At 45.7% G+C, this 26495-nt stretch overlaps 2 protein-coding genes across 2 annotated transcripts in view; both read right to left on the reverse strand.

Moving 5' to 3' along the window:
• Window positions 1–9204: 9204 nt before the first annotated feature.
• ADRA2B (adrenoceptor alpha 2B) lies at window positions 9205–12773 on the reverse strand. Its single transcript, XM_072634774.1, has one exon. The coding sequence runs from the start codon at window positions 12627–12629 to the stop codon at window positions 11325–11327; it is 1305 nt and encodes a 434-aa protein (XP_072490875.1). The 5' UTR covers window positions 12630–12773; the 3' UTR covers window positions 9205–11324.
• Window positions 12774–17150: 4377 nt separating this feature from the next.
• ASTL (astacin like metalloendopeptidase) overlaps window positions 17151–26495 on the reverse strand; it is a 34957-nt gene continuing 25612 nt past the window's right edge. The window contains exons 9-12 of the mRNA XM_072634771.1: window positions 20152–24540; window positions 19017–19142; window positions 17775–17902; window positions 17151–17300 (exon numbers count right to left, since the gene is read on the reverse strand). Of these exons, the coding sequence (XP_072490872.1) occupies window positions 17160–17300; window positions 17775–17902; window positions 19017–19142; window positions 20152–24540 (4784 nt within the window). The 3' untranslated portion in view covers window positions 17151–17159. The remainder of the gene's footprint in view (window positions 17301–17774; window positions 17903–19016; window positions 19143–20151; window positions 24541–26495) is intronic.

Genomic DNA, 26495 nt, shown 5'->3' on the forward strand with positions numbered 1-26495 from the left:
ACTATGTTGGAAATCAACTGAAACTCGGTTTAGAATGAAGTTTGTTGAGGTGGGTGAGTTATCTTATCAATAGAAATGCATCAAATGCTTGAGCTGCAAGGGAATTTAGCAATTACTCAGTCATTGGATTATGTACAGGGCAGAGCTAATCTCTGATGGTGTCTGCTGCCTGCCTGGCCTGGAGTTGCCTGGCCCAGAACAATAACTTCTTGTAAACCCTCTACTCCACCATGGTAGAAATAAGTCACAGAATTCATGTGAGAATTGGATTCAGCCCCCAGGGACATGACCACCAGGTATTTAGTGATCTAGATGCCCAGCCCAGACCTCCTGTATTTGGAGAGAAGTCCCTCTGTTGATGACAAGAATGAAACACTTAGCCCAGAACTAGCTCTATGATCTCAGAAGGTGGGTGGGGCATTGAGATTAGAGACCTGCTCAGCACATGATCCTAACAACTGCCATTTTCGAAGGTGGTACCTACTCTTCCCCCATCACTGTGAGCTGCCAGTCTGCCATTGATATTGACAAAGTTGATACTTTCAGCCCTCTATCACCACCAAAAAACCAGATACAAGGTGGGAGCCACTGCCCCTGAGAAGAGAGGAGGTATCGCTACTCCTGGCACCAACACCACTAGCCCATCATCAGGATTGTGGTGGAAGGGGAAAATGGAGAAAAAAAGCCAGGACCAAAGACTACCTTTACCCCATCCTTCTCTGGGCTCTAGCACTTGACTCCCTGAAGCATTGTGGTAGGGAAACAGAAGAGTAAGGTGCTCTGAGGTCATAGGCAAACAGTCCAACCTCTTTGTGTTTCAGTTTCTACATCTGCAAAATGGACATAATATCTGTCTTGATCAGTTCATTATGACAATTAAAGGAAATAGTATGCAGTTGCTTTGAAGGTTTAAAGGGGATGTTATACAAATATGTGGTGATTCCAGTAGCATGTATACTTTTTCATTATGTCTTTGACCTATCCCCAGGATCCACCCCAGGGTCTGCTCCATGGTAAGTACCTCATAAATGCTTGTTGAATTGTATTGACTATTCAGTGAAGTGTCCTAATCAATAGGTATGTCCCCCGTTCTTGAGCTTGCAAACTCTCTCTTCCTGCTCCCCTCAACCACATGGTTCAAGGTCTCCATCTGCTGCCACCTCTCTCTGGATTCTAGTCTCTGTCCAGCTCAGGCCTAGATATCCTTTACCAGTCCCTAGCCTTTTCCCTCCCCTTTCATTGTGCCCTGGGGCACTTTAGTTCTGTTATTACCAAACTTCCCTTCATCTTAGATCTTTTCTTACACTCTATTCATTCATCTTCTTGTACTGATAGAGCCCTGGCTTTCTTTGAAAGAAAGTAAATCACCAGCCTCCCTCTTTCATGTGACCTTACCAGCTCTCATGAGCCCTGAAACACCAAAAAGGGAATCAATCTAATCAGACTCTTTCTCTTCCCTCCCCAAACCCCCAACACCAAATCATTCCTCCCTTTTAACAGAAAACCTTACCTCCTACTTTATGAGAGGGAAGGGGGAAGCCTTGATTATACATCTAAAAACTCTACTACTCAATCAAGTCTCTAAGTAAAAGGTTGCCCTTCTCCTTGCCAAAGCTAGCCCCTCGACTTGTGTCCTGGATCCCTTGCCCCAGCAATCATTCCTTCTCCATAATATTCAATTTCTCACTGCCTAATGGCTTGTTGACTAATATCTATCACTATTGGGTATACTGTCATGTATCCTCTTTCTTAAAAAGCCTTCACTTTAACCCACCATCTCTTCAAGTTATTGACCTATATCTCCCCCTCCCTTTCTCTGACAAACTCCTGGAAAAAGCTGTCTACACTGGTTACCTCTACTTTCTCACCACCAACTTACTTTTCAACTTCTTATGATCTGGCTTCCAACTCCAGCACACTACTGAAATTGCTTTCTTTGACGTCATCCATTGTCTCTCAACTTCCTTCTCTTGATCATGTAGCATTAGATATTGTTGTCTACCCTGTCCTCCTACATATTCACTCTTCCTGTGGCTTCTAGAACATTCTTCTCACCCATTTTCCTCCTACCTATCTGACAGCTCTTTCTAAGTCTCTTTTGTTGGATCATTGGCCATCTCCTGTCCCTCCCCACCAATAGAAGATCTCCCCTAGGGTTCAGACCAGGGCCATCTTTTCTTTCTCAATCTGCTTTCCTCGCTTGCTGATTTCTACTGCTCTTCTAGGTTTAATTAGATAGCTAATATATATACATATATATACATATACATATATGAAATATACATATATATACATATATACCCAGTCCCAATATCTCCTGAATTTCTGATCCCTAGCACCAACTGCCTACTTGATATCTTTCTCCATTATAGTTAGCTTCTCAAACTCAAAATGTCTAAAATGGAACTCATTCTTCCTCCTAAACCCACCCTAATCTCTTTATTTCTATTGAGAGAACCTTCCCTATCACTCAGGTTCATAACCCTGAAGTTTTCCTTGACTCCCTCTTCTCCTATCCCTTCCCCCAAAACTAGTCCCCTGGCAAGTCTTGAAGATCATTTCATCTCCACAATATTTCCCATACCTGTCCCTTCTTTGAGCCCCAGGAAGTTACTATCTCAGTTTAAGCCTTCATCACTATTATGAAAGCTTCTTCATTTGGCTACCCCACTTCCACACAGCTGACCAAATTATCTTTCTAAATCACAGATCTGAATATGTCATTTTTTTGAAAACTCAAAAACAAAACCTTCAGTGGCTTCCTATTGCCTAAGGATAAAAATGATCATTTTTAACTTTATACTTTTATATTACTTATTATCTTAAATTACAATAATATTACTCCTCACCCTGGCACTTCAAGTACCCCACAAGCTGGTTCTAACCTACCTTTCTAGTGTCTCACATTTCTCTCCTTTACAAAGTCTATTTTCTAACCAAACATATCTACCAATTGCTCCCTGAAATCAATGTTCCATCTCCTACCCTTGTGCTTTGGCACTTCATTTTCCATAGCCAAACTATCCTCCTTCCTCATCTCAGGTTTTCAGCATCTGTATGTTCCCTCCGTGCTCAGGTGAACTGCCACCTCTAGAAGCCTTCTGTGATCTCCTTCCTTGCTCTCCCTCCTGAAATTACTTTGCATTTACTTATCTGTATGCATATTGTAGCCCCTTCATGATGGGGGGGGGGGGGACCAGAAACTCCTTGAGGGCAGGGGCTATTTTGTTTTGTTCTTTGTATCTCTAGCATTGAGCACAATAATGGTTAATAAATGTCTGTTAAATTGAACTGACTCACCTCTGGGGATAACTGACTTGTACCTTAAAGAGGCAAAATGACTTATCCAACGATCAAGCAATGAGTCTGAGACAAATCAAGAACCGATGGCACCTGATTCTAAGATCAAGGAACTCTCCACTACAATGCCAACATTAAATTTAAAATTTTTGCACAAACAAAACCAGTATAACCAAAATTAGAAGGAAAGATGAAACAGGAAAATTTTGCAACAAGTTTCTCTGATAAAGGTCTCATTTTTCAAATATATAGGGCAGCGAGCCAAATTTATAAAAATTTGAGACATTCCCCAATTGATAAGTGGTCAAAGGAGATGAATATGCAATTTTCAGAAGAAGAAATCAAAGCTATCAATAATCATGTGAAAACATGTTCTAAATTACTATTGAAAGGCAAATTAAAACAACTCTGAGGTATCATCTCATACTCATCAGATTGACTAACAGGAGAGAAAGATAGAATGATAAGTGCTGAAGGGGATGTGGAAAAATAGGCACATCAATGCTCTGTTGGTGGACTTGTGAACTGGTCCAACCATTCTAGAAAACAATTTGGAATTATACCCAAAGCATTTTAAAACTGCATTCCCTTTGACCCAGAAATACTAGTACTGAGTTTGTAACCCAAAGAGACAAAGAAAAAAGGAAAAGAACCAATAGGTACAAAAATATTTATAATAGCTCTTTTTGTAGTGGCAAAGAAATTGATTGAGAGGATGTCCATCAATTGGGAAAATGGATGAACAAGTTTATGATTGTGATGGAATACTGTAACATGTTGTACTGTAAGAAATAATGAAGGGGATGATTTCAGTAAAACCAGGGAAGACATATAAGCTGATAAAAAATGGAATGAGCAGAACCAGAACATTATACACAGTAGCAGCCATATTGTAACAATGATCAAATATGAAAGACTTAGCTACTCTGATCAATACAATGATTCACAACACTTCCAAAGGACTGATGATGAAAAATACTACTCATCTCCAACGAAAGAACTCTGAGGGTAAATTGAAGCCTTTGTTTTTTACTTTCTTTATTTTCCTTGTGTTTTTTTTACAACAAAGCTAATGTGGAAATAGGTTTTGCATAACTTCACATGTTTAAAAAAAAAAAAAAAGGACAGGTAATCAGAAAAATGCTGTCCAAGTTCAGTCAAATGGTCCATTTGTCCCTAGGACCATATTCTGCCTCTGGTGTCAAAACTCTCTCAACAATCATCCTTCCAGGTGCCTCATTAAGTGAATGAATATCTCCACCACAGTCTGACCTTCCATTCCCACCATCCAATATTTGGTACAGACAATTCATACCTTCTTTCCATCCCTATACTCCCTGCTCTAAACCAAGGGTACTCTTAATATTCTGAGTATATCTCTAGCACCAAGAGAAATTTGATGAGGCAAGACAGTTTATGTCTCTCTGTCTTTGCGTCTAGTGCCCACCCCAGTGCTAATCATACGGCAATAAGAGATAGGGATAGAGACTGGACCTGTGAAGTTATTAATACATTGAATATACTCTACTATCCAGCGATACTGGCTTCTTTGCTATTCCTCACACATTCTTTACCATCTCTTGTCTCACTTTTATTAGCTATTACCCATACCTCAACACTTTTATTAGCTATAACCAACATACTCCTCATGCCTGGGAAAGGGAGTTCTCTCTCTTCTCATCTCTACCTCCTGATTTCTTTTAAGTCTCAGCTAAAATCCTACCTTCTGCAGGGAAGTTTCTCCTTATTCCTTATAAAACTAGTTAGTGTCTCCAGCTTGACAGTATCTCCAATTTATCCTGTATGTATCTTGTTTTTACATAGTTGTTTGCATGTTGTCTCCCCCACTAGACTGTAGGTCTTTGAGAACAAGGGACTGGATTTTGTCTTTCTGTGTAACTCTAGCACTGAAAATAGTGGCTTAATAGAGCAGGCACTTAATAAATGCTTATTGACCTGATCCCCGAGAACTCCCAGATTTTACCAAGGCAGCTCAGCACCTTCCCTGCAATGTATTGTCCTAGAGAACCGCTGTCTCTAGAGTATTGAGGGTCATATAACTAAGTGTCAAAGGCAGAACTTGAATCCCATTTTTATGGCTCTTTACCCAGTATGAAACAGGGCCTCTCAGTAATAACAATGCCTGTCTATTTATACAGAGCATTCCAAAAGTCTTAGTACAGTTTTAAATTATCAAAGCTTAAAACTGCACTAAGATTTTGGGGCCAACCTCTATACTGCTGTAAGGTATGTAGAATTTCAATACAGGCCTTCCTGAATCCTAGTCTAACAGTCTATGCACTAAGTCAATATCCATAGGTATTGTTGGATTAGTTGTGCTCTCTCGGGAGTCTCTGAGAGATATCACTATATAACCAAGAAATAGTGTGGGGGAGTTCGGTATCCCTCAAACTCACACCATCAGCTCAACTCAGCAAACATATACTGTGCACCTGAGACTTCCCCAGTGAAATCTCTAAGCAAAAATTATATTTATCAATCACTCAGTCCCCATCCAAAAAGGACATGACCTGACCTCTGGCTGCCAGGATGGCTGTTGTCAAGTACAGATCTGCTCATGCCACCCTCCTGCTCAATAAACTCACAAGGATCCCTATTACCTCCAGGATGTAAAGTCCTCTGTTTGGCATTTAAAGTTCTTCATAACCTGGTCCTTCCTACCTTTCCATCCTTCTAATGCCTTACCAGGGGTGGGGAACCTATGGCCTCAAGGCCACATGTGGCCTTCTAGGTCCTTGAGTGTGACCTTTTGCAGAACAAATCCTTCCATTAAGGGGATTTATTCTGTGAAGCTTGGATTCAGCCAAAGGGGCACACTTGAGGACCTAGAGGGCCACATGTGGCCTTGAGGCTGCAGGTTCCCCACTCCTGTTTTATATCCTTCCACCCATTCTAATTTCCAGATACACTAGCTTACTTACTGTTCCTCAAATAAGACACCCCTATCTCCTGACTCCACACTTTTGTACTGGCTGTGCCACCTTCCTGGAATATTTTCCCTTATCCCTTTCTCCTCTGAGCTTTCTTCAAGTCTTAGGTAAAACATCACCCTCTAAAGGAGGTTTTTCTCAGCTCTTCTCCCTCTTCCTCAGCTGCTAGTGCCTTTCCTTCTGAGATTAACTTCCATCTACTATGTATATCTCTTATTTGGAGCTAGTTACTTATACCCCAATACCACCATCAGAATAGTGGTTCTTTTGTGTAATGGACCTCTTTTGCAGTCTAGTGAAGCCTTTGGGGCCCTTCTCAGAATAATGAATAATATAAAATATATAGGAAAACAAAGAAAACATATATTGAAATACAGTTATCAAAATATTTTTTTTAATTCATAGTCTCCAAGTTAAAAAGCTCTGGGTTCATATGTAAGCTCTTTGATAGCAATAAATGGGGTATCTTCTGGATGAGTTATGTCTTTTTGTATCCCCAGAGCTTAGCAGGATGCCTAGCATAGGGTAAGTAATTAATGAATGTTTTCTGATTGATATTGATTACCCAAAGTGACTTTCCTCATTCCATTTTCTTGGCTTTCCCTGTTTCCCACTGAAAATTACTAGCCTTGTATTCCATTCCCTCAAGGATTGTCAGTCAATCAACTAGCATTTATTAAGTGCCTACTGTGTGACAAGCACTAGATTAGACTAAACTTGGTTGTCTCTAAGGACCAGCCAGATAATGTAACAAAAGAATGCCAATCCACCCTATCTTAATTGCAAGCAATGTGATAAAAAAAAGGATTAGGCAGAATAAGGCAAGTTCTTGACCAATCTGGCTGAGGAAGGCATCTGGGGGGGGGGAGGGGGAGGGAGGATTGCGACATAGTAATCCTCAAATTACTTCACACAGGCAGGTATAATATAATAATAGCATTTATACAGCGCTTTCTAAGGTTTGTGAAGAGCTTTACAAATGATATCTCATCTTTTCTTCATAACGACCCTGGGGGGTACATGCTATTACTATCCTTGTTTTACAGATGAAAAACTGAGGCAAAATGAGTTTATGCCCCTAGGAAGGGTCACATAGCTAAAAAGTGTCTTAGACTGGATTTGAATTCAGGTCTTCCTGACCCCAGATCCAGGGCTCTATCTGCCCTGCCTCCTGACTTCTTACTTTTCCTCCCTGCCTTATTCTCTCACAACTAGACAGAGACAGAAGAGATCCAGAAGAACCCAGGGTATATTCTCCCTTGTAAGGAAACAGGTTGTCTTCTGTGAGCTTTGGAGATGACGTGTTCTGAGTTGAATTAGTCTGAGTTTTGAGATGGCTCTCACCTTGCTCTGTCTCCTTGTTTGTCCCTCTGGCATGGGTCAGAAATGAGTTAACTAAGAGATTCAGAATGGGTGGAACACTAAAACCCAGCAATGCCATCTGCAGAGTTCCTGATTGGGTGAGAGTAAACCTGAAACAGTGAAATGGATCTATGGACTCTATCCAGGGAACCCAAGTTACCAACTCCAATCCCTAAAGCAGTTTAGTTCAGAAGACCAAGTCTTGTCTGAGTTGCCTGGACACTGAAGTCTTCTTCCATCCAGACAATCGTGAATCATCTGTGCTGGAGCTAGGGAATTATAGCTAGACTGAATAGCTTAGGAAGTTAACAGACAAACTAATTTGGAGCTAGGTATATTTATTTGTTGGACAATTCTAATTACCTTACTCTGGTGTATTATTCCTAAATGTGCATATTCTTTCCCCTGGTGAATAAGCCAAAGTCTCTTGGGTATATGGAGGGAGCTGGAGAGGAACTGGGTAGAAGCAAGTGAAAAAAGCTGGTACTGGTAACAGAGAAAGAACATTGTAGGGGGAGGAGGGGGTGGGAAATTGTGCTGCTGCAAGGGAAATGGTCATTGCAGTTTAAGCATGAGAATTCAAGATGTCAAACTGCCTAAGGAACCAGGAGAGTCAGGAAGCATAGTGTCTCAAGTCATGAGTTCAATGATTAGGCAAATTTAGAAGGTAATGGAAGGTCAAAACCCTGGGACTATAGACAAGGTCCCCTGGGGAACTGGTCCCCTGGGACATTAGGTCAGGCCCAAAGCTGGATGTTTTATGCTCCCTTCCCCCAACTTTTTGAAATTTTATTTTACAAGTAATTTGGTGTTTGTTTTTTGTGTTTGAGCACCCGATAAAGTCTGTGTTTGCGCAGGTCAAAGCCTTTTGTTCAGCTCCACCTGCCTCTACCTTACAACAGGAACTCAAATAGAATACAGCTTTTTAACTTACTTGTTCCCTTCCTGACAGTCAGGGTCCCAAGTACCCAGCAAAGCCTAGCCTGGAGATTGCCCACAGTAAATGAGTAAAAAGATGGGGAACTGACTGAAAATTGGGGAAGGGGAAAGGAGCACGCTGCATCCCCTTCTTTTTTAGCTTTATTCATGACCAAGGGGAGAAGAACCCCCATATGTCAAGGAAGTCACAAGGCAATGGGGGTCCCCTTGTTGTACACATGTCTCAAAGGCTTTCCCTTCTACCCTGTGTGCTAGCAGAATTATCATTTCAGTTTTCCCCAACAGAGGAGCGTACCCTTAACCCACTCAGTCCACACATTCAGCCTTGCCAATCCACACATGGGAGAAAGTCTGCCTATCCCACCCTCCATTCTCTTTGGTCAAGGTCGTGGGACAGGAAGTCCCAGAGACACCATCCCAGAGCCCCCACAAGAAGGACTCATACACAGTCTTTGTCTTCCCACTGTTCTTAAATTCCCTTTCCAATTTGGTCATAAAGTTGGGGTTTCCCAGAGCTACTTAGGGCCTAGGGAAAAAAAACAGAGCTGCCCCCTCTTCATCTCACTCAAAGCCCTGAGACCTCAGTGCTGGGAGCTGGGAAAGAATGGGCATAATAGTCTCCTAGCAGTTTCCTGGGCATTGAGCACACAACTTCCTTATTAAAAAATATCCTTTATTGTTTAAAAAAAAAACTCAGACTTCTTAGAAACACCTGCATGAGGCGTTGCTGGGTCAGGACAAAACAAGAGAATGCCACGGGGCACAAATAACAAGAGCGGAAAGCCTAGGTTGCCTGGCTGTCCCTTCCCATATTCTGTGGCTCCACAATAATGGTCATGTCTACACCCAGGGAATGTTCCTCACCTTCCTGCTGACTGCTACAGTCAAGGCCAGTCTCCTCCCAAGGAAGACGTTCTCTGGGCTTGGTGGTGCCCATTTATCTAGTCTCTTCTTATCCCCACTTTGCTAAGCCAAAGACCCTCTTCAATCCCTCTCTTCTCTTCACCAAAACCAAAGCTCCCTAGAAGCATCAGTCTGAGGTCAAGACCACAGAAGTGCTAGAAGGCAGCCAGACCTACAGAACTGCCCACACCCATCTAGGAATTGAGTAGCCAAATGGGCTCCAGTTGTCCATTACCACAGGAGTTCTGTATCATAGGCAGATAGTCAGGCACTCCCCTGGGAGGGCACTGGGGATATCATTCATATACTCTCAGTTGTACCACACACCACGTTCAGAGACTGGGAAGGAGTCAGACGATAAGCTGCTTTGAGACTTCCCAGTCACAGAGGTGCGGAACCACAAAACTCAGTCTCTAATGGTGCTGATCCCAGTGTACATGCTGAGGTCAAAATGGTGAAAGGTTCCAAAGGCCAGGACTTCCTGGGCCCCAGGAATTCAACTTCGCTAGTACTTCCATAAGAAATGTGGAGTTCCCCTCACCTGCTCTGACAACAGCAGTCCAGTCCAGTACACAGCCCCCATTCCCTTGAAATCTCTGACACCCATCTATCATCCATCCCTCTCAGCTTGTTCCCACAGACTGGGTATTTTTAGCCATCTTAGGGGAAATAATTTGCCTGACTGATGACAAAAGACTTATCCAGTGTCGGGGGACCAAAAGCAGCAGAAGAAACTCTTAGTGTTCAGGTGAAATGTCAAGAAGTTGTCATGCAAAATAATAACTCAAACCTTTGGAGGCAAGAGGAGCACATTTTCAATGAAACCCTTTAAAAGAAGGAGTGACTCTCTTCTTTCTTTCTCTTGGCTTCTGGGTTTGGGGTAGGGATTCATACGACACAGGCACAGAACTAAATTCCATAGGAAGACAGGTGGTGATAAACACAGAGAAAAGGAGATTTTTATATCACCGGATAATCACATTTTCTATTTCTCTATTTCTTCAGCCTGTTCCCCCACAGAGCTCAAAGCTTTTTGCAAACCCTTTCATCTTCTTGCTGAGAGTAGGCGGCAAGCTATTGTTGCCCTCGTTTTTGCAGAGGGGAGAGACTGAGGCACCGAGTAGGGAAGTGCCTATGATCCAGGTTCACTGGGTGAAGCAGAGGCAGGGCATGCTGACTCCCACAGGGGAGCTAGTCGAAGGAACAAAGCACAGGCTCTCCTGAAAAGGAGCCCCAAACCAAAGGAAGGGTGGAAAAAAGGGAAACGCCAGGATACAAAACCGCCAACAATCCTCAGAGGCCTGCAGGGCAGTGGGCACTGTTGGGGAGGGAGGATATGGCTCCACTACAGCCTCGGATATTTGCCTTCCCTGGAAATGTTCAAGTCTGGCCTTCCTTGCTCTTTGGAAACATGCCCAGGTAAGCGCCCTCCCAGGGAACTCAGACAAGGCTGATTGAGGAAGCCAGGTTCCCTAAGAAGGGAAAGGTACCCAGTTTGACTGGGGACTCTAGGGCTGAGAAAAGAAGCTGTCTCTCTTCCATTGTGAGGTCTTCTCCAGGATCTGACCTCTGATCCTGATCTCACTCTGCCTCATCCTCTGCATAGAGTGGAAAGCAAATGCTCCATCCCATCAAGTTCTGGAAAAATAAAATTATGCTTCAAGACACACACAGTCACAAACACACACTCATCCACACATAACATTCTCCTTAACAGGCATCCCAGTTGATCAAGAAGAGGGGGATTTGAAGAGCTTAGGGCTACAATCAGGTACCAGGTAGAGAGAAAAGGCCACTGGGAGCTACCCAGCCTGATGGCTCCACTATTTAAAACAGAGCAGGTTCAAGGACCCTAACTGGGACCCCAATTCACCAAGCTGTCTGAGTCCATTGGCGGCAAAGGATCCTGCGGAAGGCCCTGCGGAAATCCTGGTTGAAAATTGTATAGATGACAGGGTTAAGGGAACTGTTGCAATAACCAATCCAGAAAAAGAACTGGAAAAGGCCATGAGGGACCTTGCAATGCTGAGGGCAGATGGCTCCTAGGCTATAGCTGAAGAAGAAAGGGAACCAGCAGAGGACAAAGACTCCGATCACTACGGCCAACACGAAGGTGAAGCGCTTTTCTCGGTTCATCTGGGTCCTACGCCTCCATGGCTGCAGCCCCAAGGAGGCAGGTTGTCGAGCCAAGAGCACCTGGCCCCGGAGTGTGGCCAACATCTGGGAGCCCTGGGGAGGCTGAAAGTTTGGGGTTCCTTGGGGAGAGGAGGAAGTTGGAAGGGCTGGAGGTCTACACTCTTCTCCTTCCTCATCTTCTTCCTCTTCCTCCTCCTGCCTATGACTGACATCCTCTGGCCCCACAGAGCTCTGGTTGGGAGTTGTGGAAGGTGGGTCTCCAATCTGTTCCCCACCCTCTCTCTCCCCAGGAGGCTTAGAATGTCCATTGGCCTCACCCACAGCTGAGAGAACAGAGGATGGTAGTTTAGATATTGCAGACGCTCCACCAGGGCCAGAGGGCCCAGTGTCCCCATCACTGAGGGCCGGCTTCCCATGGGGCCCCTGGCGGTTACGGCGCTTGGCAATTAGGTAGATCCGCAAGTAGACCAGAATCATGATGAGGCAGGGTGCAAAGAAGGAACCAATGCTGGAGGAGAGGATGTACCAGGCCTCCTCGTTAAGCTTGCACTGGGGTCGGCCTCCAGATTTCTTGCCCTTGTCACCCTTGTAGATGAGTGGGGGCAGTGAGATGAAGGCAGCAATAAGCCAGACAGTGAGAATGATGCCCTTAATCCTTCGGGGGGTCCTCTTGGAGTTGTATTCCAGAGCACGGCTCACTGACCAGTAGCGGTCTAGGCTGATGGCACACAGGTGCACAATGGAGGAGGTGCAGAAAAGGACATCCAAGGCCAGGTAGACCTCACACCAGGTGTGTCGGAAGTACCAGTATCCCAGCAGTTCATTGGCCAGTGAGAAGGGTATGATGAGGGTGGCCACCAAGATGTCAGCTGCAGCCAGAGAAACCAGAAACAAGTTCTGTGGGGCTCGAAGGGAGCGGCTAGTCAACACCGCCAAGATGACTAGTGCATTGCCAAAGATGGTGAAAAGGATGAGAAAGGTGATGACGGCTGCGATGGCCGCAGTGGCCTGCACAGAGTAGGGCTCTGGGCTATCCATAGCACTGGACTGGAGTGGTCCAAAGGGAATTGCCAGGGAGGGGCTGTGAGCGCCAGCCCTGCCGCCTTTCTGCGGGACGATCTGGAGTTAAAAGCCGGACATCCAGCAGCGGGGGACTGGAGAAGGGGGCAGTCCCTGGGGTTGGCACCCCAGGGGCTAAGCCAGAGACCTGGAGGACCAGCCCATTCCGTCCTGGGACCAAGCGCAGCACCCCGCTCCCATGACTGGCTAGAGGTCGGAGGTGGGGTGGAGAGGAACGAGGGCACAGTTTTTTGTTCAGTAGCTGCGGCTCTACATCCTCCTCTGGGCTTAGGTTGCTGGGTTCCCTCTGGTCTGCCCCAAAAGAAGTTTGTGAAGTTCCTGGGGGCTTCTGCCCCTTCTCTTTTGGGGTGCCCCAGCCGTGCGCTCTACTCCTGGGGAAAGTTGCGACCTCCGGAGGCGAGGCTGTCCCAAGCCCAGATTTGGTGGGCTAGGGGTAGGAGGGCAGTGAGGGGGAAGCTCCGAGCATCTGCTGCTCCTTCCCAAAAGCGCTGTGATAGGGACAGGCTCTCTCCTTTCCAACCCTGAGCGGAGCTGGAGCCGTGATGTCAGGCGAGTGAGGCAGGCTTGGCAGGCAGGCAGCCGAGCAGGCAGCCCCGGGCAGGGGGAGTGAAAGGGAGGAGACGGAGTAGGGAGGAGACGCGGAGGGGAGGGGAGGAAAGGAGTTGGGGGAGGCGAGGGTGGGGGGGAGCAGGAAGAGAGGAAGGAAGGGAGGGAGGGATGGAGGGAGGGATGAAGAAGAGGGAGGGATGGAGGAAGGGAAGAGGTGGGGAGAAGGTGAGCACGGCTGGCCAAAGGGCGGACAGCCGCCGAGCCAGCAGCAGCTCAGTCTCTTCTTGGGGAGCTCCGCTGCCGCCTGCGCCCTTCCCCTCATCCTTATTTTTGGGGGGCCACTAGCGAGGGGACCTAGAGGGAGGGGATTGGGTGTGGCGAGTTTGCCCGCAGCCGTGGGGCTCGAGGAAGGGGAGAATGCGGGGAAGACTGTTCGAGGGGAGTGGGGGGCTCCGGACGTATGGCTGCAGAGGTCAGTCAGTTGAGGTGGGGCGGGAGGGTGTAGGCGGTTGGCTGGTGTGGGGAGAAGGGCTGGGAACGAGGAGCCAGGGCCGGGCCATCTCTGCCGACTGGGCGGCCCCATGCAAGGGGCGTAGGGAGAGGGGGGAGCCGCTGGAAGCGCGGGGCGTGGAAGCATGAAGTGGGTGGCTTGCGCTTGCGGGCGGAACCCATCTAGCCTCCTCAAGCGTGGGGGCCTGGGGAGAGGCAACCTGCACCCTATTGTGTTGCCTAAGCTCTGGGGATCCAGGAGATTTGGTGAGCGCCAGCCCCCAACAACCACCCGACTTTTGGCAGGGAGACCACCACCCCTGCAGGGCTAGGCCAGACACCTCCTCGTGGAGCGCAGGCTGAGCCCAAGACCCCTTTAGATCGCCGGTTAGAGAGCGCCCCCTGCTGCCTTCGGAGCGCCCAGGACCCCCCCACCCCCCGAGACTGGGGCTGTCTCCAGACGCCCAAAGGGGCAAGACTTCATCCCTTCTTGGGCGTTTAGATGCACCCCCAGTCCATAAAAGCAACGAGAGAGATGCCCAGGTCGCACAACCAAGTTTTTCCTCTCTCTCCCTCAAATGGGATCTTAAGAAGCAAAGAAAAAGCAGCTCCCATTTATTTTCCCTGGGTGACCTTTCTTCCTCTCTTCCCCAAGCTCATGCCTCAGTTTCCCTTCTTATTCAGGACCTCCTGCCCTCTCCCCCGAGAATCTGAGGAATATACTCCCTGTTCCCAGCCTGAGGACAAATGAGATAAGGCATGTGCTGATCTGGTCCCATAGAAACAGCCCTAATAATTCATAGTAAGGATAGGTGAAGAGGATGACCTGTCTTCCTGTGTAGTGATTGCAAATGGAAGGTAATGTGGAGAAAAATTAATAGGATGGTTTCGTTCTTTGTCCTAGCCCTAGAAGCAGAGTCCACATCACTCTCACTCAGTAACTCCTCCCCAACCCCCATACCACCTATAGGTGAGGGAGAGAAACACTCTGCAGCTGTAGTCCCCTGCAGTCTCTGCAAAACACTTTAAACACATCTGGAAGAGTGTTAGTCTCAGTGGTAGATACTAATGGGGTGGAGGGGAAGAGTTAAAAGAATGTCTTTAACTTGATACCCCCAGCCCCAACACACACGCGGGTGCACACCCCTAACAGCCTTCCCATTGCATCTATCCCTCAGCCCACACCCAGCTCCCCACTATATTCAGCCAGACACTGCGTGTCCTTCCCACAGCTCAGTCTGAGCCTTGGAGGGTCATTGATGATTAAGTACTAATTTTGGGACTAAAAGTTGTAACTTTGCCTTTGGGGGTTGGAGGAAGGTGGCAGACTGTACTTTGCCCTGGAGCCATGCTCTAACAACTAGAAACAATTCAGTTTAGCAACTAGTTAGCAAAATAATTTGTTAAAATAGGAAGCCAACAGATGGCTTTCTTCTTTTCCACCCTCACCCACCACCATCAAAAGCCTCAAGGTTTCCCAGTCCATTTCCTTGTTCAAACGTAGACGTGAGCACCTGGGATCTCTCCCACCCCCAACAATGACTCCATTAGTCTTAAATTGATTTGAGGGCCCTTTCTGTGTTGCTTGCCTCAGGCCCCGGTCTTGCCAGCATAATTGAGATGGAGCTGATATTGAAGCTGTTGAGACACCACCCTCTTAATCCTGAGCCTGGACCAGATTAGTCAGTGTTTTACTGTACGTCCTGAAGCTCAGTAATGTCTGCCTGAAACAAAAACATGACGCTCCTTATAGAAACAGGTATTAATCCACCAAGAAGAAAGAACAGTTCACAACAGCAAGTGGCCAAGAACCAGATTTCCTCTAGATCCCCTTCTAGGATGTTGCACTCATGTCCACACTAGAAATTCCTATGAAAGAACAGTTCCTAGCTTACATTTTTATAAGGTTTTCAAGTTTACAAAATGAGAAGCAAGCTGATAGAGGAGATAAAGACCTGAGTTCAAATCCCACTTCTGCCACATACTGGCTATTTGCCCCAGAACAAGACACTTCTTCCAGTTGTTGTTCAGTCATATCTGACCCCTCATGACCCCATTTGAGGTTTTCTTGGCAAAGATACTGGAATGGTTTGTCATTTCCTTCTCCAGTTCATTTTGTAGATAAGGAAACTGAGGCAAACAGGATTAAGTGACTTGCCCAGGATCACAAAGCTAACATCTGGGGCTGTATTTGAGCTCATGAAGAGGAGTCTTACTTATTCCAGGCTGAGCATTCTATCCACTGTGAGCCAGCGAGCTGCCCTCTAACTGCTGTGGACAAGTGTAAATTGCAGAGAGGTTGGTGACCTGCGTTGCTAGACTTTCCTCACCTGGATTTTCCTGTACCAGTGAAATCACAGGTTCTGGTCTCGTTTACAAAGCATTTTGCTTATAACCACCTCCATGAGGTAGGTAGTAGAGGAATGAATTGTTCCTCTTTAACAGATGAAGAGAGGTTGCTGACCCTTGATCATCTATCAAATCATATCACTGTCTCATATATGCATATTCTTACCTGTACCTTGAGGAAGCTTCTGAGACGGGTAAGGGTTCTGCAGCACTCTACTCAGGACTCTTCTCAAAAATATACCAGTGAGGGAAATAAGATATACAGACAATGGGGTATATAAATCTATTTTGCCCTACAGGAAAATACAGGGGAGGGTATTGCAAGAAGGGGGAAAGGTAAAAGAAGGGAGAACAGACTGGAGAGAGGGGTGGATAGGGAGCATGCTATCCTGGGGTGGGAGAGGGGGAGAAAATTTTGAATTGAAATTCTTGTGGAAGTGAATGTTGAGAACTGAAAGATAAATTATATATTTAAGAAAAAGAAAATATACCAGTGAGTACTTTGCCCTGGAGGGCAAAGCTCAAGACATTCCCTACAGTTTAAGCTAAAGGTAGCACAATCTGTTCAGTTAGTATAAGACACTAACAAGTACATCCACTTGAGTTGCTAAAGGTAATAGTAGAAGGACCAGGTAATGGGATGCTTTGCTTTCACGATCTCTACTAGAGATACAGCAGTCTGGGGACACACCAGACATCTACTCCTGTGGAGGACACTGCTATCCTCCCAATCACCTCAGGACCATCCATGAATTTCTTCTTCCTCATCTGTCAAATTAAGTGTCAAAACTTGTAAATTCTACCTCAACAATTTCTTCTGATCTACCCTCTATATTCACCACCCTCATTCAGCCTCTCATCACCTCTAATTTACTATCTCCCCTATGTCAATCTATCCTAACTTCTCAAAATATCTTGATTTTATTTAGAAACCCCCATAAAATGTAAGTTCTTTGAGTGTCAGCGGCTATCTTGTTTTCATATTCCCAACACCTAGCATGTTCTTTGTGCATATAGTAGGTATTATTAGGTGTATCAAATTAACGTGGAAGTTCTCCTTAATGGTGAAACTCAAACATGATCCCTCAGAACTTATTTAATTCAAGCTTTATTTAGGGTTTTCTTAAAGGAATGGCAAGGAAGCTTGGTTTCTCCTTTTGACCACTGGTGGCTAGAGACAGAAAGGTTATCAATGCTCACATGAGCACCATCTTCTGGGCCTTGAACCCCCTCCACCATCACCTGTAGAGAAATACAGAGAAAGATACTCAAGGTCCTAAAAAAAATGTACAAGAAGTCTCATAATCAATTATGTTGGTCTACATTTTAAAGCTCTTTTTCCTTCACTGTCTCTTTAGTCCTCTTCTCTTACATGGTTCCAAACATCCTTAGAGAATCATAAGTACTCTTGAAATCACCAGTTATCTTGTGGTTAAAGAGACCTACATTCTCTCTGTACTTAACCACTAAACTCAGAGTTCAAGATACACACTTCCTTGGTTTTTTCCTCCCAGGGGATATTCCTTTAGACAATAACTTAATTACCTATTTCTTTCTGATTCAGTTCTTCCTAAAAGACCCAATACACATATGTCCAACCCCCAAGAAAATGGTGAATTATATTTTAGTTTCCCAAAGTTCCCAAAGCTTTGGAGACTGAAGTCCCAGAACCCATGTCTACAGCTTCTCAGTCATAATAACGAGTGAAATACTCACCTGTAACTTCCGTGATGCCCACAGTTTCATTTCCACCCAGCTCCAGGATGAGCTCCGGTACCCCGCACTGGACCAGATTAGATGCCACCCAAATTGAGCCCGAGAGTAGACATAGACACTAATGGTTCCTGTCAAAGAAACCCACCTCCTTGGAAGGAGATCAAAATCAGGGACTCTTAGAGATCACACACCTTAGCAGAAGCCAAGTTTGGAATGGTTTCAATCATTGTATAAAGTTGGACACTAATAACTCCCTGTGTCTGTCTCTGTCCATTCTACTTCATGGAATAAGAGAGAATGAGGTGATATATATGCCTACCTTACATAAGATAGGAAGAAGCTATATATACATATATATAAATAAATACGTATGTTTATAGAGTATATATTATCTATATATGTAGAGTATATATATTTATAGAGTATATATATTATGCATACTATATATTAAGCGTATATTCTGTGCATATATTTGCATATATATAAATATATACATATGTTACGTTACATGAAATGTATGTATAAAATATTAACGTATATATGTGCATGCATGTGTGTATACTCTTTGCCTCTTGCCGTCTTAGGTAACAAAAGCACACCACTTCTGCCCCCTTGTTTCATGGAGTAGAATGGACAGAGACATACACATACATATGAATATAGGTGACACATATATGTAGTATATGTAGTAGGCATAAACACATAAGATATATAGTATATATGTGTACATATGCTCTATTATTAATAGATGGGCTTTATATCACACTTTAAGGTATGCAAAATCTTTTATTACTAATAATAGTTATCATTTAAGGTTTGCACAGTACTTTTATATATGCTGTATCTTATTTCTAGGCATCATCCCCAGACACAATGGTCCCAAGCAGAGCACACTGAGAAGAGGTGCCCAAGGTCTTGAATCCCTCTGAAATGGAGGCATAGAGCCAGATGAAATAAGGGCTGTGATACTCTATGCCCCCAGAGAGGGTGAAAAGAGTCTCAGCTTTCAACTGGCTGCTACTTTCCAAACAGAATCTAGGTGATAGTTAGTCCATCTCAAAGAACCAGAGAGATGGTGATCTTCACATAGACTCAGGTAGCAGCCAGCACACCCAACGAGATCTGGACTAAATGCTCCCATCCTACTGTACCCCAGTCCAGAAAGATGGGGGAATGCCATCCAGAAGTACCCTTAGAAGGATGCTTTACAACCATGGTCCCCCAGCTATATTTGACACCTACCCATGCCCGGCTGTAGGGGACCATACCAAAATCGAACCCATCTGGCTCCATGCAAGATTGGGCTGATCAGAACAGCTTTGGGGACTGTTTGTGGAGATGTCTGCTTCTCCAGAGACAGATGGTTTCCTGGGGCATAGAAGAAGACAAGGAAAAAAAACAGAAAACTGTTAAAGACCTAGAATTTCCAGTATAAAAAAATTTTAGGATTTTTACTGGCCATCAGGCAGGCACCACAAAATCCCAAAACATCAACATTAAAGATCATTTTGGAAATCCTTTGTTCTTGATCTCATTTTACAAGTAAAGAAACAGACACAGACAAGGGAAAATGTTTTTTAAATCACTGAATTGGGAGCCCAGGCACCTGGTTTCAAATGACTAGCTTTGTCAACTTGAACAAGGCACATTACTGTTTCTGAACGTCCATTTTCATCATCTGTAAAATGGGTTATTTTCCCCAGAGCCTATTTAACCTTCTGTGTATAAGAAGAAAAAGAAAAGGAATCAAGGGTTTTGGTTAGATTAAAATGTGACTTTCTTGGTATCATCACTGGCATCAAACACAGGCCTTTGTACTTTGTGGGTTTAACAAATGGTATTGAATGGCAGGAAAGTTGGAGGTCTCGTTTGAAGGGAATGTTCTGAAATATTATAGAGGTTCACAGCGGTCTTTATTGACCTTGCCATATCCACCTCCTCCCCTCAGCAGAGAAAGGAAATTTAACATGTATATAGTGCTTTAAGGTTTACAAAGCACTTTTTGTAGCTATGTCAACTCATTTGATCTTAACAACCCTGTGAGAAAGGTTGAGCCAATATTACCCCCACTTTATAAACGAGTAAACTGAGGGTGAGCTGTGACTTATCACACTTAGTTTCAGAGTTAGGGTTTAGACCAGGTCTTCTGAACCCAGTGCTCTTTCTACTAATAGACATCCATCTGCCTCCCCTCAGAATTTCACCCTCCCACTAAACACAGGTTTCCACTTACAAGATGTACGCTAAGAGGAAGAACTGAGCTGGACAAGTTAAGCATCTTTAGCAGTCATCCCTGGTTTTCTTCAGACCATGTTCTCTCATGCTCAGGATACATGATCACTCATATAAGTAGATAACAGCCTCAGAGACCACTTACCTCCAGGGAAATGACAGGAGCTCTCCAAGGTGGGGCTGCCACTCCAGGGATAGCTGTTCTGGCCTTGAACAAACACCCAGGCAGCACCGGTACCATTCCACTGCCACCCACAGAAGTCTGTCTCAAAGTCACAGAACCAGTCAAAGGACCAAGGGTCTGTCCCTTTCCCAGGAAGGACAGGCCTCAAGGAGAACTTGTCCATAGAATGGGGCCCTGTGATTGGAGACTGTGTGAACCAGTCTGGATGAAAGGATTCTGCATGAGGTGGCAGCTGCAGAGACCCAAGTCCTACCTGTGGTATCTGTACATCTTTGATGGAGGCAGTACCTGCTGCCTCCATCCAGAGAGACTTTGACCTAGAGGAAAAGACTCTGGCCAGTAGACTCTCAAGGTCTTGGAAAGAGTCAAGGGCTCGAAAAATGACTTCCCAGCAGCCTCCATCAAGACAGAGCCAAGAATGCCCAGAAGTAGCCTCCGGCTCAGAGCTGTGCTTTTGTGCTCTCAGTCTCACTAAAGATACAGGCTTTAACCAGCCTGCATGGGGCACAGAGCCCAGCCTTGGACCTTGAGAGTTGATGTTCCCTGATGAATCCCCAGAAGCAGGACCTTCTTGGTTCTGGTCACAGTCTCTTCCCTGCTTTGCCTGGTCACAGGACTGGAGCCCCTGGAGGGTCTGAGGAGTCCTTGAATCAGGATGACCAATGTTAGCCTTTCCTGGACCCCAAAAAAAGCCACTTTTCTGGAGGGGAAAGATCTGTTTCTGTATATTCCCTCCAGTGGTTGTTTTCCTTGTGACTGGAGCAGCTGTGTACAGTTTATCAATCCTAGCGAACTGTAGGTGCTGGAAAAGAGGTGAGAAGAGGGAAGGGGAGGGCCTCGTGCTGAGATCAGAAGTTTTGACCAAAGGTGAAGTGCTACCCACTAGAGAAAAAGAAGCCAGTTCCCCTTTCCCTCCTTGGAAACCATGAACTTTTGGCCTAGTCTTTGTGGGGTTTAGAGTCTGGTCCAGCCTTTCCAGCGGAGAAGATAGGTTGACAAAATGTAATTGGTTTGAGGCTGACTTAGTTCTTTCAGAATTGACAGCAGAGGACACAGCTAGACTCCTACTTTTCCCTACCATGTTTCTAACTTCCTCAGCTCCTCTCTCTGCTCTAAGAGTGGTGAAGAACCCAAAGACAGCTTCCCTTCCTACAGATGGGAGACTCCCATGTGAGAGGAACTGGCTGATATGTTCTTTATCATCAGTAGGCCTACTCTGGACCCCCTGCTTCCCCACCCAAGCCATATGGTGAAGCAGATTCTCACTAAATGGCTTCCTGGAGTTGAAGTAATCTGTCAAGGGCACATTGCCATGTCCAGCCCTTGAGGAGCTCGGGGAAGGTGTCTTACCTTCTTCTCTACCCTCCTCATTGTGAGTAACCTCAGGCTCCATCCCAGACCCAGTCAGGAAAAGTGAGGGTCCTAGAAACAGCCATTTGGGGTAGCCTTGAATGTTGAGTCTGCCCTCTGGGAGCCCCTCATTTGCCCTGGGCTCCCCATGGAAGACTGTTGTCCAAGCCACTCCCCGTTCATGCAGCCACTCCACTGTCTCAGGCCCAGCTCCCGAAGCAGCTAAAGGTGAATGTGTCCCTCTGACCCCTTCAATCCCCAGAGCTGGCAGGGTCTTGGCATCAGATATCCCCTGGACAGAATCAGGCCCTAAGGAAGAATTTCTCAAGGGCAGAGCATCATTGTCAAAACCAAACCTGAAGGGAGGGAATTTGGGGTCTCTGCCTCCCAGTTTTTTTGAGTTTCCATATTCCTTCTCCAGGGTCTGTGCTACTCCATCCCTCATCGAATGGGCCATTGTCTCCTTTGTCTGAATCAAAGGAATAGATGTAATTCCAAGTTGGTCCCTTCCTTTGTCCTCTTTTGATCCATCCAAGAAAAGGGTTTGAGTCTTGAGGGCCTGTGGGAGCAGGACCATGGGTGAAGAGGGATTCTCATCAAAAGCAGAGAGATATTCCTTCTCTACAGACTCAGGTTCTGGAAAATAGGCCGATTTTCTGACTCTAATTAGGCCCTGGCACTCCCCAAGGGGCACCAGGCTCAAAAGATCTGATGGACTTTTTAAAAGCCAAATTCCTGATGCAGCAGACTTGGGATCAGGAACCTTCTGTTGCCTTAGTATTTCTGGTTTGGCCTCAACAAGAAAAAAAGTTTGGCTCTGAGGATCCTCTAAAGATTGGGGTGAAGGCATGGGGTGCCTCGGTGTGACATTGCTGGAGTTGGAGATGCAGGAAAGAAAGAATGCTACCTTTTTCTCCACCCCTAGAGCCAGAAAAGTCCAAGTTCCCTTGGATTTACATGCAGTTGGGATTCTCTCAGGCTCCACAGGAAACAGAGGGATTATTGATCCCTCTAGGAAAAGCTGGATCCCTCCAGAGAGACATCTGAGAGGGGCAAAGGAAGGAATCCAATTCTTTCCAGCTACTCCCAGGCCCCCCTGTTTCATTCTTCCAGAAGAATGTGGCTTTTGGTTCCCAGAATCCTCCAGGGACAGGATTGGATTTACAGAGAGAGCAGGGCTGACCACTTCCCTTTCAGGAAATGCTGACCCCACAGTAAACGGGGAGACAGTTTGTCTCACTTCCTTTCCATCAACTGTGGTGGTCCTGACCTCAGGGGGAGCTCTTCCAGACCTTGTAAAAACCTCATCTGGAGTCTCCGTTCCCAGGTAGTGGGTTTTTCTTGGAGGAACAGGGAAAATAAAGTGGTTACTAGTGACATCTTCCATCAGATGGCTCAGGTGAAAGGTCTGAATGAAGGCAGCCAGCAGAGGTGACTTCATCTGAGCTAGAATCTTGTTAGTCTGAGACTTTGAGAAAAGGCCAAGTGCCATGTGACCGGAGGAAGGAGTCTGATGGTTGGTTGTTGGCAGGGTACTTAGAAGTACCCCCTCGCCTTGGGTGTCCTGGATCCCTAGAGAATGAAGCTTCCCCTCTGGAGAGATGAATGATGCCTTCTCTACTGGAGGACTAGTATAAGGGACACGTCTAAATTCCTCCCTGATGCCGCTGCTGGCAATGCCCGGGCTTAGAGTAACTGGAACCATGAAACCTCTGTTTACCTTCCTTAGAGCAGGAATTCCTCCTCTTGGTGATGGAGACACGCTTGATGGCCAACCTAGGTTGTGACTGCTGGATGAAGACTTCACCCCAGAGAAATGTACTCCCACATGACCCCTGGAGGAATTGTCCTTCCTGGGCTGTTGTATTAGAATACTCTTCTCTGGGATCAGCTGGTTCCTGTGCCTGGATTCCCAACTGGGCCAGGTACTGCCCTGGCTAGAGCTTGGTGAGGGCTCATGACTGACTGGTATGTCTGGGATACTGGTCACATCTCTGAAGGCTAACCGTTTTAGTTTTTCTTCCTCCATGAGCATCCGGGCTGGTTCTTCAGGGGCCTCTGGGTTGTGTGTCCCACGGGCAGGGAACACCATGCCTAGAGTCTCAGGCAAAGTAGTATCTCCTCTCAATTCTGCAGAAAGGAGTTGATCTCTACCCCCTGCTCTGACCCCTCTGATGGCTGGCAAGTTCCTGGAGGCTGATGCCATGGTCAAGGCCTTCAGAAGGCGCCAGAGCAACCCTTTCCCTCCACTTGGCAGGACCTCACCTCCAGCAGTAGGAGCTGAGTGCATTTCCTTCTGGTAGCACAGCTGGCATCCATGAAGCTGTCCTGGGATGCTGCCAAGTTTGGGGTGGGAGGTCTGAATATCTGCCCTAGTACTGTCAGGTCTAGCTCTCCAATCTGGGCTGAAGCTCTGTAACTCAAGGGAGAAAGAGGCTTTCCCAGAAGGCCAGGGAACTGTGCCCTCAGGCCAGACCCCCGTACTAGGAATCAGTGTGCTAGGCAATCCACCTCTCTCTCCCATTTCTACTAGAATACCATTATGGGTATCAGGCAGCAGCTTGGATTCTGGAAAACTGGTCATAGTCCCTTGGGGAAGCACTGTGAGGAGAGGGACAGTACTTCTTGGTACTGGTTCACTCACAAGCCGAGTAGTTTCCGTGTGGTTTAAGCTAATGGGTGTATTCTCCATGGACTCCTGAGGGACTGCTTCAGAGGGGGAGAATAACTCCGGTAACTGGGCTGCTCCAGGAGAAGAAGCCAAGATAAGCCAGGTGGGCCAGGTATTTTTTGCCACCTCTTTGTCCCAAGGATGATCGCTGTGAGGAGCAACAGGCCAGCCAGGAGATACCCCATCTCCTCCCTCAGGCCGACTCACAGCTTTCAGGGAGGGGAGAGCCTCCAAAGAGGCCTCTGTAGGATGGAGCTTCTTTTTATCTCGGCTGATTAAGTCCAGCACCCCCAACTTTTGGTGATTCTCCTTATTTTCACTGTGAGGGCCTGAAAAAGAACAAGGAGAAAGGCACACATAAAAGACTTTGCAGGAGGACAACAGTGTAAGTGTGGAGTCAACCAGACCAAGCAACATCTCTGACTAGAGTGAGGGATTGGGCTTTCCCCCAGGGAGTCAAAATTTAAAGGGCCCCAGGATTTTACATATTCACTCCTTTTTCAGCAGCAAGGAACTATGGCAACTATTTCACCCCTCTAGCTCAACTGGATGTTAAATTATTTCTCAGTTCTTTTTTATAGAGGCAGCATAAGCAGAGGATTGAGAACTAGTCTCAAAGTCGTGAAGACCTGGATTCAATCCTGCCCCTTATACATAGTCTAGATGTGATCCTGGACAAGTTATTTAGATCTCTTAGTTCACCCCCTCTCCTGGCTTCCCCCATAGATTACAACGTTGATTTGCCACCATATTTTCTGTTGTTTGCTCCAGGGACCACAATTGCTAGGTGCAATTCTGACATGACCTAGAGTATTGAGGTACTCTGTCATCCCCAGGGTATCTTTTGTTCTAGACTGGCCTTTCTTTTTAAGGCTGTTAAACCTCCAGAGCAGAGCTGGCCTCATGTAGCTCTGTTGGTATTCTTTACATCAAGGATGTCAGACTTAAATAGAAACAGATCCCTGTGCTCATATGGACTTAGAAAATCAGAAATTAACATGATCTATGGTGTATTACATTTTTATTTATTTTTGTTAAAAATTTCCTAATTACATTTCAGGTTGGTTTTGCTGAGAGTTTTGCCAGCCATGTGCTGGCCGCAGGACATGAGTTTGATACTTCTACATTACACCGCTTTTCCTATCAGAGGTGAGGATCCTGCAGGCTCAAGGCCACATGTGGCCTCCTAAGTCTTTGGGTGCAGTCTTTTGACTGAGTCCAAGTTTTACAGAACAAATCCTTTTATTAAGGAATTTGTCCTATGAAGTTTGGATTCAGTCAAAGGGTACGCTGGAGGGCCTTGAGGCCACAGGTTCCCCACTCCTCTGCTACATGACTCTTCACTGGGAACATTCAACATTCTGTTCATGCGCACCATACTTTCCATTGCCCTGTGACTCACAGAAATCATGACATTCTATGGTATAGTATAGTATCTCTATAGTGTAGTATATCTATAGTATCACTAAGGGGAAAAAACCAGCAGTGTTAAAAAAAAATATATCATTGTTCCAAGGGGAAACTTGGAATTGTTAAAAGCACAATATAATTTCCCCAATGCAATACAACCTAATCACTTATTCAATTCTAGCAAGAGTTCATCATCAATCTAAGTTTATAGGCTAGATAGAGTTGTGGTGGTGGTGGTGGTAGTGATGGTGGTTGGTTGGTCTTGTTTGTCATTCATTCATCAGCGAGATGATGCCATGACATGCAAATGAATTGGATTTAAGTGAGGTAGGGCTGTACAAAGTCACCAGCCTCACTTTCTCCTCCAGAGTCATCTGAATGCAGTGGGCAAATAAGGTTCAGAACAAGTGGACTTAGCTCTGGATGCAGTGGGAGATGTTGGCCTTTTAAAGGTAAGGTCTTTAACAGGGGGGAGAGAGGGAGAGAGAGAAGGGAAGAGAGGGGGAGAGGGGGAGAGGGGGAGAGGGGGAGAGAAGTTCTCTAAGTTATCCATTCAACTGTATATCATACTATGAGAAATGTTCCACATAATTTTTCCTTCCAAATTCTTGGGTGACTGGCGCTTATTTAGGAAATTCTGAAATTCTCCATGGTTTGATACAATCAACAGAATGTCATCTGCAAACAGAAATGTCTGAGCAATGCTACCATAGAGTATCCCTTCTTCCATTTGGACTCTGTGAAGTATAACATCCATTAGAGTGATAAACACCTTTGGCAAGTATATGCCTCCTGCTTTAGGCTTCATTTTGGTATTAATTATTGGAGAGTCATTGGACAAAGTATCCTCTGTGCTTGTCCCGTTTCAAGGAAT

Source organism: Notamacropus eugenii, chromosome 1 (genome assembly GCF_028372415.1).
Source record: "Notamacropus eugenii isolate mMacEug1 chromosome 1, mMacEug1.pri_v2, whole genome shotgun sequence".
Classification (NCBI taxonomy): Eukaryota; Metazoa; Chordata; class Mammalia; order Diprotodontia; family Macropodidae; genus Notamacropus; species Notamacropus eugenii.

Coding starts and splice junctions, on each gene's coding strand:
- ADRA2B (XM_072634774.1), bottom strand. CDS start 12,629: ATGGATAGCCCAGAGCCCTACTCTGTGCAGGCCACTGCGGCCATCGCA.